The sequence below is a fragment of the Dama dama genome, chromosome 21, assembly GCF_033118175.1.
Source record: "Dama dama isolate Ldn47 chromosome 21, ASM3311817v1, whole genome shotgun sequence".
Taxonomy (NCBI): domain Eukaryota; kingdom Metazoa; phylum Chordata; class Mammalia; order Artiodactyla; family Cervidae; genus Dama; species Dama dama.
In genome coordinates, this window is record NC_083701.1 from 11,346,920 (window position 1) to 11,365,812 (window position 18,893).

An 18,893-nucleotide genomic window follows, 5' to 3' on the forward strand; every position below is an offset into this window, starting at 1 on the left:
AGTACATCTTTTTATGAGAAAACTTGGCTCCACTGGGTGATGGGCACTCCTACTGCGGGAGACTTGAGTGGGAGAGGAATTTGCTCCTCTCCTTTGTAGCTTTTTCAGGGGCCAGATCTAAAATTGCCTCAGGAGCCATCAGCAAAGCAGGGTGTGATGTGTATTTGATCTGGCAGTTAGGAAGCCTGAATAATGGAGCCAGAGGACAGAACATTTCTGCTTCGGCTATGATGGAGTGATGCTCAAGTGCTGTTTAAATGCTGAGTAATGGCCCGGTGGAACTCCACGGCATCTTTTCTCAGGGCTCCGTGAGTTAATGGGTCTGTCAGTGCTGCAGAAATGTGAGTTTGCATGCTGCGTTTCCAGACAACACCCCGGGAGCTCAGGCAGATTCCTGCAGAAGCTCGGCTAGAACTTGGAAAGAACAGATCCAAATTCGAAATGACCTTGAAAAGGCAGAGGGATGACTCACTCAAAGTGGTATGGAGAAAGGCAGTTTACCAAGAAAACAAAATGTACACAGGGCTTTTCTGTCTCCAAGGATGTTGCCTTTCATCTTAACCAGTGCAGGGGGTGGGAGCAGATGGGGAAACGGAGGCCCAGGACGTGAAATAACTGCTCAGAATCAAGTGGATGTTGTATCTCAGAAAATACAGACTCTTAAGTCCAGAACTTATCCCCCAATGGTGTCTGACGAAATTAAAACAGGTTGTTTTCGGGGTCACAGGATAGGTTTGCTGGTTTCATGGATTGGTGTGGCAAAAGAGATCTGAGCCCGTGTGATAATGAACGGGAGTGGAAGGCAGTGCTTTTAAACTTAGCACGCCTGGTTCTAGACCAGAGACAGTGGGCTCTGGAGAGACCCAAGGCCCCATGTTAGTCTCTTCTTAACCCCTGGGTACTTGATGGTACCTTGGCAGTAGCTGTCACCTCTTACCTGAAGCGTACTTTACCCTAAATCAGCTTGTTAACTACATATCCTTTAGGTTGCTGCTCAGTTCCCATCTCTTCTGAAGCCTAGTCTGCTGCATCCACGCTCTGCTGTGTGTTCATTTATCAGACTCTGAATGGGTACCTACAACCGGCTATGTTAAATAGTAATATCTTTTCACACAACGGAAAGGAAATAAAATTAGAACTCTTCCTTGTGCCGTACGAATGCATCCATTGCTGATGAATTGACTGTTTAAATATTAAAAAGAAAACTGAATTAAATACTAGAAGGTTTAGGACATACTGTAAATAATGTTAGAACTCTTCTTCCTGCTGTGTGAACAAATAACATTGCACTGGATTAAAGACTTAGATGTTTAGAAAAATACTGAACATTAGAAGGGTTAAGGAGTAGAAGCAAGGCAGGAAACTCTAAAGTCTTTTGAGTAAAGACTGATATATTTGGGACTTCTCTGGTGGTCCAGTGGCTAAGACTGGCTCCCAATGCAGGGTCCCCAGATCGGGGAACTAGATCCCACATGCTGCAACTAAGAGTTTGCATGCCTCAACTAAAGATCCCACATGCCACAATGAAGACCCAGTGCAATGAAATAAATAAATATTTTTTAGAAACGGGTGTATTTGACTACATGAAATTTCAAAAGTTCATGACCATAGGCACCACTGAAAAGTGAAAAGACAAATGGGAAAAAAAATCCGTGACAAGTATTACAAAAAATTGCCACCCCTTAAGCAAAACAGTCTTTTTATAATAGATATGAATTATGACAGGGTTTATTGTAGATTATCACAATTAAAATAATTAGATTCAATTGTATTGAATTTCTCAATCTTTATTCAGTAGGGAAAAAGCAAGCCATGGAGTCTTACATAATACCACATTTTTTTTTTTTTAAGTGAACTAAGAACGAGGAGAAAATCTATATGTGTGTGTATATTTTTTATGTGTAGAAAAAGTTTACAGATTATTAACTTGGCTCGTTTCAAGGAGATGATTGAAAGAGGAAAGAAATAATAATTTTTATCTTTGTACATCTCTATAGTACTATATGGATTATTTTTGTAATTTTAAAAACAAATGGAGTTAATTTTGTGCAAGTATGATTTGTGCTACCAGGTATGTGTAGTATAGTATAAAAGAATTTATTGCTTCCCTCTCTGTGCCAGCACTATAATTTATGACATGTATTACATGGCTTTTTTTTTTTTATTGTAGTTATAGTTCATTGTTTTTTCACCCCTGGCACATGGCCCATGCTGAGTCTTCTTTTGAAGGAAGAAAGAAGGCTTGTTCCAGGAGAATTCACTATGGGCACGGAGCACTAACTTGTATGTCAGACTCAGCGCTGGGAACTGGTTGCATAACAACAGATTATACAAGGCTAGGAGCCTGGGTGTTGCAGGAGATTGAGAGCAAATAACAAGCTTGCTTGGGAGGGCACAGTTGTATCTGATCTTGAAAGAGGCAGGCTGGGCCTGGAACTGTGATGGAGTTTGGTGGACTGGGAACTTGGGCTAGGTTGTATAACCATAGTACGATAATACCCCTACTTAAACTGTCCTCCTGAAGATTTTTTCTAATATCATAAGGATAAACTGATAAGCACAAGTTGCTCTGGACTCTTGGCATAGAAGATAACTTGCATAAAGATCTTGGAAGAGAAGCTAGGCTCCCAGGAGAGAGAATACAGCAAACTGAGGAAGTGAGTCTTGCTTTGCAGGGAGGAAGGGGCAAACTCCAGGAGATAGTGAAGGACAGGGAAGCCTGGCATGCTGCAGTCCCTGCAAAGAGTCAGACGCGACTTTGTAACTGAACAATAGCATCAGGGGCTCCAACACGTAGCCAAGCCTATTAATTAGGCGCTAACCAGTTAGAGCCTGTTAAGGGCACAGGCTCGGGGGACTTCCCTGGGGTCTGGTAGTTAGGACTGCGTGCTCTCACTGCTATGACCCTGGGTTTGATCCCTAGTTGGGGGAATTAATCTCCATGTTTCATAAATAGCCAGTGTAAGCCAGGCAGAGAGAGGCACATTATAGACTCTCTTCATCCATTGTACATACTAACTCTGTTAGGTAGGTATTACTGCAGCTAAGCAGAGTCATCAGAGATGGTACAGAGATTGCCCCAGATCCGCAGCTGGTAAAGGGGAAGACCTGGGGTTTGGGCTACAGTTGTCTTATGTACCTTTGTTGTTATTGTGTTAGTCACTCAGTAGCAACCCCGTGAACTGTAGCCCGCCAGGCTCCTCTGTCCATGGGATTCTCCAAGCAAGAATACTAGAGTGGGTTACCATTCGCTTCTCCAGGGGATCTTCCCGACTCAGGGATCAAACCCAGGTCTCCTGCATTGCAGGTGGCTTCATTACCGTGTGAGCCACCAGGGGGCCTCTTGTGTACCTTGGAGCCCTCCAAAAAAAGCCATCATATTTGGATTCTCTTTGAACATCCATCACGTCAGAACTTCAGCCCTCAATCTCAGGGTGGATAGAAGTAGTAAAAGTAAAGATATTTTTATGGAGAGTTGCTATGTACTTTCTGGATATCATCCACCACAGTTCACATACAAAGCCAAGACCCAGAAAACTTAGGTGCCTTTTCCAGGATCACACACAGCCAGGCAGGACCAGAGGGAGGTTCACACCCAGGTCACCGCAACACCCAGAATTGTGTCCCTCCACCAGGTATGATGCCTCTGTGAGCATTAGATTGCGGTGATCCAGGTTGGGGGTGCTCTTTAGGAGGGATTTATGATGAGTGCTTTCCAGGCCTGATACTCATTAAATAGAAATAATCCTCTGTGGTTGTCTAGTGTCCTCTGTTGTTGTTACTGTTGCCGTTGTTTTCCCCCAAAGAGCTTTCACATTAATGATGACATCTTTTACCTCTTGGTAGGCAGCCTCCAGGAGTAGGCTGGGTAGGTTTCATTAGACCTGTTTTCTAGATGAAATTAAAGCCCCCAAGAGCCTCAGTCACCTGACCAGGGTTGCACATAGGTCGCACTAAGACCTCGATTTTCCAGTCTCTCCATCGCTTGACATCTGGCTCAGATTAGAAAGCATCTAGGGGTTCCAACTGCCGACTCATTGGAAAAGACCCAGATGCTAGGAAAGATTGAAGGCAAGAGGAAAAGAGGACAGCAGAGGATGAGATGGTTGGATGGCATCACCGACTCAGTGGACATGAACTTGGGCAAACTCCAGGAGACGGTGAAGGACAGGGAAGCCTGGCATGCTGTAGTCCCTGCAGTTGCAAAGAGTCGGACAAGACTTAGTAACTGAACAACAACATCAGGGGCTCCCCAACACTTAGCCAAGCCTGTCGGTTAAGAACAAGGCTCGGGGGACTTCCCTGGGGTCTAGTGGTTAGGACTCAGTGCTCTCACTGCCGTGACCCTGGGTTTGGTCCCTAGTTGGGGAACTAAGATCTCGCAAGCCACCCAGTCAGTCAAAAATAACTCAGGCTCTGCAGTCAGCACGTGTCATCACCACTTACTAGCTGTGTCACCTGATGTGACTTGTTTAACCTCCCTAAACCAACTTCTGCATATACGAAAGGGGGCTAATGTTAGCATGTTCTTGTGAGCATTAAATTCTCAGGAAAAATATCTAGCACAGTTCCTGGTACAGTGAGTCATCAAAAAATTTAGCTACAAGGGGACTTCCCTGGTGGTCTAGTGGTTAAGAATCCGCCTGCAGGTACAAGGGACACGGATTCGATTGCTGACCAGGGAAGATCCTACATGCCATGGAGCAGCTGAGCCCGTGCTCTGCAACAAGAGAAACCACTGCAATGGACCTCTCATGTGCAGCAGTGAAGACCCAGCACAGCCAAAAATAATAAATAAACCTTTTTAAAATTAGCTATCATTCATTGTTACAATTATTATTGTTGCTATAATAATTATATTATTGTCATGGGCCAGGAGATCCATCTTTTTCCCCCTTTCTCCTTGATATTCATTCAGCCTTTCACATAATAGATTCCACATAGTTATTTGTATTCCCATGTCTGTGACCATCTTTCCTGAGTCTGTCCGTGGTAAAGGATGGGATCTGGAATCTAACGAAGCTGGGTCCTCACCTGGCTTCAGCGCTGAGTTTCCCTTTTCTTATCTGTAAAACAACTGTCTTAGGTTTTAGAATATTCTCTGTGTCATTATTAAATGACAGTGACAGAATCAGAGGTGGGCTTGGTGGGCCAGTCAGGGAGGGTTTGTGAACGTTTCCCAGGTTGGTGAAGTCTTAACAGGGTGACAGGCAGATGCCCCTCAGAGAAAGGCCTGTTTAATCATTGTTGTGCTTCTGAAAATTCTAGGGAAGGCCTCAGTGGAGAAATACAAGGTATTTTAAAGAATGCTGAATTTAATGTATTCCCAAGGCACCTACTACTGCCAGCCACTGGGAGTGTAAACTCTTGAGTGCAGACGCTGGTTTCAGAATATTGTTGGAAGCCCCTGCCGCCCAGCCTAGGACGGGCAGCCTGCTGTTTGTCCCCACCGCTGTTGTTGTCTTTGTCATAGTAGAAGTGTATCGAGTCTGTTGTATTCAGTATCTTACTCCATCTCTGCAGGGCTCCTGTGAGGTCAGTATCATCATTACCTCCATTTCATAGCATGGGAATGAGGTTTAGAAAAAGGTGAAGTTGATGAGTCAGTGCATCACGAAGTATCCCTAATAGACCTAAAAATCGAACCTGAGTGCGTCTCACAGCTCTGAGATTAAAAAGCCCTAATTTAAGTTCCGTTATGTGTTGTGTGGCCTTGGGCTTTTTTTTTTTTTCCCAGTATCTTCCCAATGAGGATGATAACAGTACTTATCTCATAGGCTTGTTAATAAGCGTGATTGAAAGAATGTATGTAAGGTGCTCAGTGCAGTGACCGGCATGCTCAGCAGTGGAGTAGGAAACCACTACCTAGATATTGCCGTGGTGGTTAAATGTGTGTGTGTGCACTGTGCACAATCGTGTCCAGCTCTTTGCCTCCCATGGACTGTAGCCCACAGCTCCTCTGTCCTTGGGATTTTTCAGACAAAAATACTGGAGTGAGTTGGTATTTCCTCCTCCAGGGGATCTTCCCGACCCAGGGATCAAACCCTCCTTTCCTGTGTCTCCTGCATTGGCAGGCGGGTTCTTTACCTGCCGAGCCATCGGGTAAGTGTACAAAGGCAATTTCAAGGTATGTGGAACATATCAGGGGATTAGTATATTTTCGTTGTCTCTCCAAAGTAATGCCAGCAGTTGAAATCCTGACTAAGTGGCCCTTTCTGGTTCAGTTGTTAAAGCTACATTATTTTGTTCTTTCATCTGAACTGAAAGAAGTAACATAGCGCTTGCTGTCTTATATTCTGCAACTATACCCTGAATGGCAGAAATCTCCTATAAATATTAGAAAAACATGGGTCTCCATAAGAAATGGATCAGATTTCTCTCTCACCTTGTTTTTTTTTTTTTTCTTTTCTTTTATTCCATCTCTGTCTTCACCTGCTTCTCCCAGGCTCTACTTTTAATATTTATTTGTTTGACTGGGCCAGGTCTTAGTTGTGGCATGTGGGATCTAGTTCCCCGACTAGGGATTGAACCTGGGTCCCATGCATCAGGAACTCGGGAGTCTTAGCCACTGGACCACCAGGGAAGTTCCAACCCCAACCCCCACTTTACCAACTTCCAAAAGTCACCTGGCACTTGAGTAAAGTTCTTAAAACAGACCGTCCTACTCTCTGAGATATCCTGAACCAATTCTCTGCATCCCGAGTCCCACCCATGCCTACACAGTGCTCCCCTAGCCCAAGGCCTTCATTTCCCTCTCCTTCCCTAAACCCCTGAGTTTACATTCCTTTCAAATTGCTTACTGTACTCTGTAATCTGTCCCTCCCTTCTGCCTCCACCAGGATCCTGCCTCCTTGCCCTCTGTGCCTATTGAAAGCCTGCTTGGTAAACCCTTAATTTTGTACAAGGGGATGTGTGTGGTTATATAATCTTTCGGGTGAATTGTCGCTGTTGGCTTTATAATGCAGTATATTTAAAAAATACTTGAAACATGGGAGACATACATTCCTATGTTATTTGATATGAAACACATCTCGATATTGTAATTGATCGTGGGTCTAGAGGTAGTAATGGCTGATAATTTAGGGGCATGTGCCAGCTTGCCAGGCACTGTTCTAAGCACCTTATATTTAACTCCCATCACTGAAACCCTCAGTAGAATTAGTAGTAGTATTCTAAGATTTAGCTCACTAAATCAGCTGTTCTATTTTCAGATGTGTAAAGTTTCATATACATGTGTATAGATTATAAATGTGGGACTTCCCAGGTGGCACTAGTGGTAAAGAACCTGCCTGCCAATGCAGAAGACGTTAAGACAGGTTCGATCCCTGGGTTGGGAAGAGCCCCTGGAGGAGGATAGGCAACCTATTCCCATATTCTTGTCTGGAGAATCCCATGGACAGGGGAGCCTGGCGGGCTATGGTCCATAGAGTCACAAAGAGTTGGACACTGAAGCAACTTAGCACGCATGCACATATAAATGTGGTTATTATATGTACACATACACTCTTGTGGGAGGCTGTGTATAGATATATATATATGGTTATTCATTTGTGGCCTCACTGACTCAAAATGGACATGAGTTTGAGCAAGCTCCGGGAGTTGGTAATGGACAGGGAAGCCTGGCATGCTGCAGTCCATGGGATCACAAAAAGTCATACACGACTAAAGTGATTCATTTGTGGGCTAAACATACAGGACCCATGATCTTGCCTAAACTTATCCAGTCTTACCTTCTGCCTCTCTCATCACGTTTTTATTTCACCTACCTGATAAGCGTAATTCTTCCCAGAGTTCTGGTGTGGGTTAAATACAGTATTGTGAAAAGCATTTGGGTCAGAAAAGGTTCTCAGCCAGCTTCCTGTGACCTCGCTCTCTGCCTTGTCCAAGTCCATGTTATTTTTTGGTGACTCTGTCATCCCTCATAAACTGAGAGCTTCTCATAAAACTTCCTAACCCCTCCATGAAGTCCAGATTCAAGATAATGGCTGTGGCGAGGAAGGGGAGGAAGAGGTTGGAATTGGGTAGTGTGTAGGGGAGAGAAGAAGCATGCTGAAATAGTTTGTCTTAACTGGTTGGTGGTACCTGGGTATCCTATAATCTAAAGATGTCAGTGCATCCTTTGAAACATGTTATAATTTCTAGCAGACACAAAGCCTGCCACTTAAAGCTTGCCCTTTAGGTTTTACTTCTGAGACCCTTCCTTTGAAAGCAGTTGAACAGGTATCTGAACCCCTTTTTTGCTGACCTCCAGAGCAGGAAAGGATGTCAGGCAGAGTGGGCTTCTCAAGGGCGTGGTGAGGCCCTTGGCCTCAGACAGACGGTACTGGGGTGGCTCCAGCTTACGAAGGAGGCCAGGCGTGTGCCTCCTGTCTGCAGCTGATGTAGCCTTTCTTTTGTGTCTCTCAGAGCAGCTTTGCGGGCAGTAACTAGAGCTGCATTTTATCTTTTTTAATATCTCAACCCGAAATGCTGACATCCACCCTAGGCATCATGCATTTCTAATGTGGTGACAATTTGAAGCTGCTTGGGCCTCGTTTCATTTCACTGGATGCTGTGATGCTCGTTCCCGTCGTCGTATTTTGACTTCTTTCTGGGGCATCCACCAGTCCAGGCTTACACTGTTGCTCCCAGGCAGTTATTGAGGGTGTGTTTGAGAGTGAAATATTTTTAAATTATTTAGTGTTCAATTAGTGAACAACCCAGGAGACTTAAGGAGTGAATGCTTCTTAAATTCCTGAAAGGGTAATCGACGAATCCAAGTCAACACCTCTTTACTGAGCCCTAGCTTCGTAAGCTGAGCTCCCTGACACGTGAGCGGTGTGTGTTGGGTGCAAATGCAGAGGTGAGCCACCGGGAAGCCCTGCTTCTCGTGGTCTGGGGGCAGGGAAAGAGCAGTACTTAGGCGAATATGATGTGATGTGGTGGAAAATACTGCAGTAGGCAGAGCATTATGGGCAAGGAAAAATCATTGCCAAGTAAAGGGAGGCTTTAAAGAGAAAGAGCTGTCGTTTGAATTAAGCCTTTAAAGGTATGGTTTTGATAGACAGTTTTGTGTTCATTTATTCTTTTTATAATTACCATTGTATCTGCTGTGGACCTCCATATAAATTCATGCTTCCCTGTACTCCAGCACCAGGAAAGAGGCGTGCAGATCTGAGCCCAGGGAACTGAAATGGTACCTCCTGCACTCACATGTCCTTGGTCGGTGCCGGGTTACTTCAGGGTGTGGGGCTGTGCAGTACCCCTTTCCGTAAGCCTGCAAGGACTCGGAACATGGGGAGGGACAGTGTCTGTCACGAGACTCACGGGTCAGACACACAACTCCCCAGGATCACACTGGGTGCCGTGCTGGGAACAGACCAGAGGCGGTAACAAGGAGCTTTTGCAGGAAGGGTTGTAGTGATGGAGGCGAGAAATGATGGATGGTGTTGGATAAAGTTGGTAGTCATGGGAGTGGTGAGACGACGTCAGATTTTTGTTGTATTTTTAAAGGTAGAGGCCAGGGGACTGCATCTGGGGTATGAGAAAGAAACATGAGGTCTGACTTGTTTCCTGATGATCGTATTTTCTTAATTGCTTGAAAATGGGATGGTAATTTAACCCTTCAACCTATGTTGCATCTGTGGATTAATTGGGGTATAAGTAAACTCAATGCTCTGATAGCAAAGAGAGGAAACTGCCTTTGACAGAGTGGGACACTTATAGCATGCTGCCAACCACCTTCTAGGTATGTTCAGGAAAGAATGGATCCAGTTTCTTTGCTTTCTTTTTGAGACTGTCTGGTGATCAGTCAGTGTTCAGAGGAACTTGTCATTGTGGCACATAACAGCTCAGACTCCTCTTTCTTCTTCTTTTCAGAACATGTACAAAATGAAGAAAACTATGCACAAGTTCTTGATAAATTTGGGAGTAATTTTTTAAGTCGAGACAACCCAGATCTTGGCACCGCTTTTGTCAAGTTTTCTACACTCACAAAGGAACTGTCCACACTGCTGAAAAATCTGGTAAGCCATTTCACAAGTAACTTTTAAAAATTGCAGCCCTATCGAAGTAAGTAAGATCATAAATTAAACAAAGTAATAATCCTCTCCCCAACCCTTGATCCTGGAGTCAAAAAAATAAAAATTAAAAAGCTTTTTTAGTCCTTGATATGGAGTCACATTTAAGGAATTTGTACCACTGGTCCCACTTATTATAGCAGGGTAGAGAAACTGGTTAACCTGAACTCTCTTCCACATTCCCCCATTGTTTGCTTTTGTGTTTGTTTAGACAAGCATTAGTGACTTTGGCTTTTTAATTTGTTGAAAGAATGGTGATTATTTCTGTGTCAAACATACATGTCACCGTTTACTTGTGTGAAGACCATCATGCATTTCAGCCCCTGATTTTCAAATAATTAACTTCTCCCAACTCCCCATATCCTTTTAACACTCTCCCAAGAAAAAAGATTTTAAGGTTTGGGGAATCTGTGCTTTCAGAAGTAGATGATGACAAGAAGAATTCCTAAAAATCTAAGACACTGGAGCTGACCTAGGAGCAGACATGAGTATGAGATTTGTTGTTTAGACATCAAGTCATGTCCAACTCTTTGCAACCCCATGAACTATAGCCGGCCAGGCTCCTCTGTCCATGGGGTTTCCCAGGCAAGAACACTGGAGTGGGTTGCCATTTCCTTTTCCATTGGATCGTCTGTTCCCCAGGTATTGAACCTGTGCCTCCTGTGTTCCAGGCAGATTCTTTACCCCTGAGCCATCAGGGAAGCCCAGAGCGTGTGGGTGGGAGACCCACTTGCCAGGCAGTGTTGTCTGGCTGTCCCCACGTTGTGCACACCACCCTCCCTCACCCTCACACTGCATTCTCTCTAGCATGACCACCACAGCTGTGTATGAATTAATTTCATCAGGCCTCTATTCCTAAGTCCCAAGAGGTGGGGCAGTGGGAGGTTGAAAGATGCCAAAGGAAAACTATATCATAATTTTGTTGGCTGCTTCTTGAAACAGAGGAGCTGTTTCCTCCTCTTCATCTCCCCAGTCTCTCAGCATTGTATCTTTGCCTCCTTTCAAGACCCAGAACTCAAGCTTAAAATGCCTTGATCCTGAGTTATTCACTCATATCAAACAGACCTCTGTGGTCTTACGTGAGACTCTTGTCGCAAATCTACTTGGTACAAATGGCTGCCTTACAGATGATTACACTCTATTGTAAAATAAAGACAACCTTTCTATAGTAAATTAACTGGATAATTTGACCAATCAAATTCTTCTTTTTCCTGTCCCACTAGATGAATATATGTATGTGTCTGTCATCCTGACAACTTAATTTTAATTGGTAGTTTCATGCCACTGAATTATTCTTATACAGTGACAAGTAATCATAAAGAAAATAAAGGTTGAAAATAGAAATACGTCTTCAGAAACTGGAAAAAGGATAATTTTGACTGTAGGGCCTTTGTGTTCCTACACTTCAGAGTTTATTTGACAAACCCATGATACTTCGTAATTCTGAGATCATTTAAATCTCTCCTATTCAGATAGGGCCTCCCATTTCTTCTTCCTCGGGGCATTGCCTGCCTTTTTGCAGGTGTCATTGCCCAAAGGTGCTATGGTGGGAAGAAAGGAAGTGAAACAAGACTCTGACATTTCCCTCTGGTCATAGCTGGTAAAAGGCTCCAGCCTCGGGAGGAAGTTCTGTTTTCCCCGAGATGGGTGTTTTCACAGGAATATCTTGCTAACCTTTAGTTTCCAGGAGACGAAATATGTTTGGTTTAAGTCAGTAGCCATCACGTCCACATTTCCTGGGCCAGTTCATCTCCACACTTCCCTGTCCTGTAGGTGCCTTCAGCGAAGAGATTCCTGTGTGGATTCAATGCCATCAGTTGCCATTCAGTCATCATCTTCGTTTGCTTACCTCTGTGCAGAAACAACTGATGTGTGTGTGTGTGTGTGTGTGTGTGTGTATATATTTTTTTTTTAAGATCTGTGCATTTTCTGTGTTGGCTGCACTAGGTCTTCATTGCTGCGTATGGGCTTCAGTAATTGCGACTTGCTGGCTCAGTAGTTGTGGCACACAGGCTTCGCTGCCCTGCAGCGAGTGGGATCTTCCCAAACCAGGGATCAAACCCCTGGCCCCTGCATTGGCAGGCGATTCTGAACCACCGCAGCACCGGGGAATCCCACCACTGACACGTTGTGGGCACTCTGGGGAGCCCAGCAGTGGGCTTCCTGTGGATTTCTCAGTGAACGACACAGTGGTGGTTATTATGCCTTGTGTCCAGGTGAGGAACCGGAGGCGCGTCATGCCAGCGCCTTGTTCAGGCGTGCTGTCAGTAAGCAGATGTGAACCCCGCGTGCCGGCTCTGCATCCATGGTCCTTCCCAGCCTTTCCACACCACCTGCTCTGGGCGTCTTCTTTCCCTAAACGTACCCCAAGCTGCAGGCCTCCTCCTTCCAGAAGTCTAAGAAACAAATCAAAAGAAATTGCTGGAAGGTTTCATTTGGTTAATTCGAAACGAAACAAAGTCATTCTCCCAAACAAGAAGGTGGTGGCAGGGAGCTCCCTGGTAGCTTGAAAGAAAAGTAAAAGTCGTTCAGTCGTGTCTGACTCTTTGCGACCCCGTGGACTATATAGTCCATGGAATTCTCCAGGCCATAATACTGGAGTGGGTAGCCTTTCCCTTCTCCAGGGGATCTTTCCAACCCTGGGATTAGAACCCAGGTCTCTCGCGTTGCAGGCGGATTCTTACCAGCTGAGCCACAAGAGAAGCCCCCCTGGTAGCTTGGTGATTAGGATTCTGGGCTTTCAGTGCCGTGGCCTGGGCTCAGTCTCTGGTTGGGGAACTGAGATCCTTCACGCCTTGCCATGCTGCCAAATAAAAAACAGATGGAGAAGGTGGTGGCATTTCCACTGAGGGAGCAGATAGAAGGATCAGTGTGTGCCATAGCCAGTTACTAGGGGAACACTATTCTGATTGAATAAAGTCAGTATTCAAAAACCGGGAGTTTGTACAGCCTGACAGGAGCCAGCAGCTTCTGCTTCCCTTTTTCTGTCTTAGAGGAAAGGGAAGAGGGAACCCGGAGGATGGACGGGGCCACGCCCCAGCGCAGGGGGAGCAGGGGAAGCCAAGCCTCTCGGGGAGGAAGGGGTTGGTTGCAGCACCTTCAGTCCCCTCATGAGTTTGGAGGGAGCACCCCTGGGAACCTGTTTTTCTCAGGAGATTGCTGGAAATCTCACTTAGGCTAGTTATGGAAGCGGGAAAACTTAAGCAATAATGGATCATGTAGAAAGTAAGATGAAAGAAGATCTGTTGGCATTTTTTAGACTTCTAAATTGTATCCTTAGTTCAACCAGCAAATACCCAAATGTCTTTTGTGCTGGGGTCTATGGTCAACCCTGGAAAATGTTCTTTTCTAATTAGGAGATTGCTTTTAATGGGTATTTCCATAATTTATATTTAAACAGTTGTTTTTATGGGGGGAAAAGGGTAGATTTTAGGGTCAGGGCTAGCATTCTGCTTTTAGCAAACTGAATCTAGATATGACTTTAAGCAGTCTGTACGACAGGCGTATCGTGTTTGGGAGTTTCTGTAGGGTTGGTTCTGAAAAACAGCAGCTCACTAAGGGCTGGTGACTCTCTGAGTCACCGTTTAAATTTTTGTTTCTCCATACTTGCGGTGATTGTGGAAGGTAGAATGATCAAGTGAGATGTTATGTGAAAATCACAGATGTTGGTGTCAGCGTCACATGGGCTGAGGCTGGCTTTTATTAGCCAGCTTCTCCCTTTGAGCTAACAGAAGTCTGAGGACTGCAGAGTAGATGGCAATTGCAGCTGATGGTCCTGTGACCTCGTACCGATCACGCCCCAAGCCAGGTTTGAGTAGCTTCGTCTTGCCCCCCACGCCCCCCACGTAGGAGCTTGTTCTGTTTGTTTGTTTGTGTTTCGCTGTTCCTCATGGCTTTCAGGATCTCACCTCGCCAACCAGAGATCAAGCAGCAGTGATCAAGCAAGCGCCAAGTCCCAACCCCTGGACCGCCGAGGAATTCTTGAAAAGGGTTTTTATAAAAAGGTCTCTTACCTCTTAACACAGGATGGGAGAGGCTGTGCCGTGTTAAGCAATGGGAAGAACATAGGTTTTGGTCACAATCTGACCTGGAGTCCCAGAGCCCAGCTTTCTAGCCTAAGGCAGGATACTTAACTTTTTGCTAATGCTAGTTTCCTTATCTGTAAAAAGAAATGATGGTATCTAAATTGTGTCTTGATAGTAATGAGACTCCATTGAGATCCTGGAGGCAAATCACCAAGCATGATACCTGACAGATGGAATTCACTGAACGCTTACCTGCTTTTATTACTATTGTTTGTTACTATTGTTTACATCTTCTGTATTGAGCTTCCCTTGTAGCTCAGTTGGTGAAGAATCTGCCTGCAATGCACGAGACCAGGGTTCAATCCCTGGGTTGGGAAGATCCTCTGGGGAAGGAAATGGCAACCCACTCCAGTATTCGTGCCTGGAGAACCCCCTGGACAGAGGAGCCTGGCGGGCTACTGTCCATGGGGTCGTAAGAGTCGGACATGACTGACTGCACCACCACTTGATCTTCATGGCAGCTCCCAGTGTAATGGCAAGAGTGGGTGGTCATATCCCGCTTTACAGACAAGTGCATCAAATCTTCAGAAAATAACATGCCGGGAAAGTAGTGGAATTAGGATTTAAGCTTAAATTCCCTAAGGATCCCACACATGGATTCAACAGTGCTGCCTCTGTGAATTATCAAAGTGGTAACACTGCCTCTGTAGACTGTGGGCCTGGAGGAGGAAATGGCAGTGTTCTTGTCTGGAGAACCCCACGGACAGAGGAGCCTGGCGGGCTATAGTCCGTGGGGTCGCGAAGAATAGGACGTTACTGACTGCGCGTGAGCACAATAGACTGTGGGCGCTAACGGCCCATCTGACGCCATGATGGGAACCTGCACCAGCTGCCACCCAACTCCTTTCTCTTCAGCTTGCAGAGTATTGACACTCTCTTCTCTACTTTCTCCCTCTGGTTTCCCTCATTGTGCTTCTGCTTAGTCACTCAGTCGTGTCCAACTCTTTGCGACCCCATGGACTGTAGCCCGCCAGGCTGCTCTGTCCATGGGATTCTCCAGGCAGAAATACTGGAGTGGGTTGCCATGCCCTCCTCCGGGGGATCTTCCCAACCCAGGGATCAAACCCAGGTCTCCCGCACTGCAGGTGATTATCATCTGAGCCACCAGGGAAGGCCTTCCCTCATTAGTGAATTATATATATATTATATTGGAAGAGTCTTAGCTAGCAGTTCTAAAACTTTTGGGTGTTAGGATCCTAATGTTAAAAATGATTGAGGCCACCCAAGAGTTTGTGTTTATGTGGAATAGTCCTATCCCTGTTTACTATCTTAGAATTTAAAACTGAGGCATTTTTTTAAATTATTAATTTGTTGTGATATGTTTTTTAGTTGAAGTAGACAAAAATATTACAGAGAAAAGTACTTTAAGACCCTTTGCAGGTAATTATCAGTATTTTTCTTTGATATTATGTCAAAACAAGCTTATGATTCCTTAAAAAAGTTAGAAGCGATATGAATTTGACACCATATAACTTTAAGTATCTGGAAAGTGTCAAGTCCATGGTGGCAGAGTCTTTCAAAAATTTTAGCTTTTCTCTGCAAGCTTTATCATTAGCAACAAATGCTGCCACTTGTTTACCTTGTAGTGATGAGTAATTGATTATAAAAAATGTTTGCCAAATACCCAGGTTTCAATACCATAGTTCATCAGTCACTCTTTTATGGGAAAAAAGTGGTATTCCACTAGAAAACTGACAAAACCAGCTAGTTCAACTAGCAACTTGAGAAACTGCATTTCTCAAGATGGCCATCATATTTTGGTGCTCCTTGGGAGTTCTTTACATCCTATGCATCCTGTTTCATCAAACAGAATATTAAAAAGATATACTTAAGAGTTGGTGTGTAGTAAAAATCAAGCATTCCTACTGTTTCATCGTGGACTTTCTTAAAGGAAAACGGCCTTTTTTGCAACTTTTTGTGAGCCTATAATTTTTCTTCAATTTAATAAGGTTAATGAAAATGTAAATGAACAAATGTTAGGGAGAGAAAGTTGGGGAAAGTCTTTAATAATACAGCTATTCTTGGAGAAAATCTTCAATAATATAGCTCTCATTGTATAACATTAATTTCAGAATAAAACAAATGCACAGACCAGAAACCAAACTCTAACCTCTCTGCCGTTCCTATAGACCACTTCCTACTTGCTTTTGACTCTTATAAATTGTCTAAACCAGTTTCTGTGTCGTTCAGGTTTTTCCTCTAGTTAAAGACCTCTATGTGGTCACTGTTCTCACAAGGCGAAGTGATTGGCTATGTCCTCCCAGAAGTGAATCCCTTCATCATGTGTGACTGTGTCTCGAGAGTGCTGCCCCCTAGTGATGAAAGGCCAGAGAACTGTGGTCATAATCTGTTTTGTTGACGTTTTTAATACCTTTGGGGTGAGGTTTTAAGTGCATGAGCTTTCCTGCCAAGTATCTTTTGTAGGTTTGGTTCTTAGTCTGCTTTGTAGATAGTAGCAGTTTTTTAAAATTATTAGAAATATTCAAAGAGTTCAGTCTCTCTGAACTCATCCTTCTGATGCCTTCCAAGAGGGACACACACAACTTGATTCATGTTGATGTATGGCAGAAGCCAACACAACATAGAAAAGCAAGCATCCTCCAATTAAAAATAAATAGCTTTTTTAAAAGACGAAAATGAAGAGGAAGTGACAAAAAAAGAAAAAAAACAAAACTCTCCTAATCTAAGTCAGCTCCGGACACAGCAAATTATTTTGTTGTTACTGGAACTTTGGCTGTTCCTTGCTTCCGTGTCTTTACACATTCGATTCCTTTCTACTTCAAATGCCCTTCAGCTGATGTATTAATAACTAACGCTTCCTTGTAAGGAAAAAATGAAGAAGAAAAACTGGGTGCTCTTGAGTTTTTAGCTGTTCCTAGTTTTTTTTTTATTTTTCATTTGATTGAGTATACAGTACCAGAATTAGGTTCAGTCTTTTTATGTGCCTTTTTCTTTTTTTCTATAACGTCATCACTTGCTAAACCCAGCGTCAGGCCATCATCCTCTGATCCTGACAAAGAAGCGAAGGAGTCAACAGAGCCCTGCATCCATTTAATTACAAAACCACAAAAATGGGACAGGAAAGGAGTAATTGGTGGATTGAAATAGATTCTCAGTGGGCAGAGGCAAACCATTTAAACCGTATCCCAAGAGCCCCAATGCAGCAGCAGTTATAGAAATAAATGGAGAAGCTCTTTTGAAATTGTCGGAGGTGCCCAGGAGGATTCCAGTCCAGCCAGGACTGTCTGTGCCTCTGGACGGTTCTGGAGCTTGCATAAGAGCCCAAGCCTCTTTTATCAGTTAGAGGGCAGTTATTGCTTCAGAGCTACTGAAGCAAGCAGAGGTTTCTCCAGCTGCGTAGCATTTCCTGTTTGCAATCTCTGACTGCAGGGCATTATGGTTTGGATTAAGGATTTTTTTAATTTTTAATTTTCCTTCTTTTCTTCCCCTTCAAATGAGAATAGTTGGAAATGTGCAGATTGCATCTAGACTCGCAGCAAATGGATTATTTCTCAAGTTTTTTAAAATGTGGAAAAGCACTGAAAGCCTGGGTATCCTCAATGTAATTGGTAGCCCCTGGGTGCTCTGAATTATATGTTTTTAAATTTTTATTTTATTTTGTTTTCGGCCATGCCACACAGCGTACAGAATCTTAGTTCCCAACCAGGGATCCAACCCATGCCCCCTGTGTTGGAAGCACAGAGTCTTAACCACTGGACTGCCAGGGAAGTCCCAGGATAATACATTTTTGAAACCTCATCATTTGGGGAATTGCCTTGCGGTTCAGTGGTTTGAACTCCACCCTTTCACTGCAAGTGCCACAGGTTTGATCCCTGGTTGGGAAACTAACATTCCACATGCTATGTGGCATGACCAAAAAAAAAAAAAAAATCATTTGCAAAAATCATTTTGCAAAATAGTAATCCATAATTGGAAGATTTAAGCTTTTGATCTGCCAGACTTCCCCTCATGTCCTGACATGCCTCACCACTGACTAGTATTGTGGGACATTTCATGACATGAGAGCTGTCCGTATCGGGGAGGGTGGGTGAAAGGGGGGAGGTTTTCTTTTTGCTTTCTATTAAAAAGTTGTGTGTGTTTACTATAAAAATGAGGGAAATATGGGAGATTCTAAATAAGAAGATAAAGATCATTACATAATTCTAACTTCTGGGAATAGTAATATAGTCTGTCCTTTGAAAGTATTTCACAGATTTATACACAGAGATACTGATAATTTATACACACATTTGTGTGTGTGTGAGAGAGAGAGAGACAGCTCCACGGGCTCTTACCCGGAACTCTTGGGGCTGGATGTTTTCCCAGATGCAGACGTTTTGCAGATTCCAGAAGAGCTGGCAGGGTGCCTCTGCTATATGCAGTGTTGTGTAACGCCCCCTGGTGGCTCCTCGGGTGAACAGTTACATGAAGTAGGATAAAGGAGGCGTCCCGCCTCAGTTCAACTCCAACCTAACCGCCAAGTGCCTTCAGGTCAGGTCAGGTTTTGATGCCAGATACTGGGCTGGCCAGAAAGTTTGTTCGGATAAGGTGTTAGAGAAAACCTCAAATGAACTTTCTGGCCAACTGAGTAAGTTTTGGTTTTTTTAAACATTGTGCTACTCATACATTTTGCACACTTTCTTGTAAAGCTTGTTAGCTCTCCATGATCAGACAAATAAAACTGCAGAATCCACTTCCACAGGCTCCCCAGTACTTCACTGTATAACTAAATTCTCTGCGTAGGATTTGA

General features: G+C 44.0%; 1 protein-coding gene across 4 annotated transcripts in view; it reads left to right on the forward strand.

The window, feature by feature from the left end:
• The window catches only part of ASAP1 (ArfGAP with SH3 domain, ankyrin repeat and PH domain 1), a 328,727-nt gene that overhangs the window by 210,877 nt on the left and 98,957 nt on the right, over positions 1-18,893 (forward strand). For all 4 annotated transcript variants that reach the window (XM_061123183.1, XM_061123185.1, XM_061123186.1 and 1 more), the window contains one exon: positions 9,859-10,004. In XM_061123183.1, the coding sequence (XP_060979166.1) occupies positions 9,859-10,004 (146 nt within the window). The remainder of the gene's footprint in view (positions 1-9,858; positions 10,005-18,893) is intronic.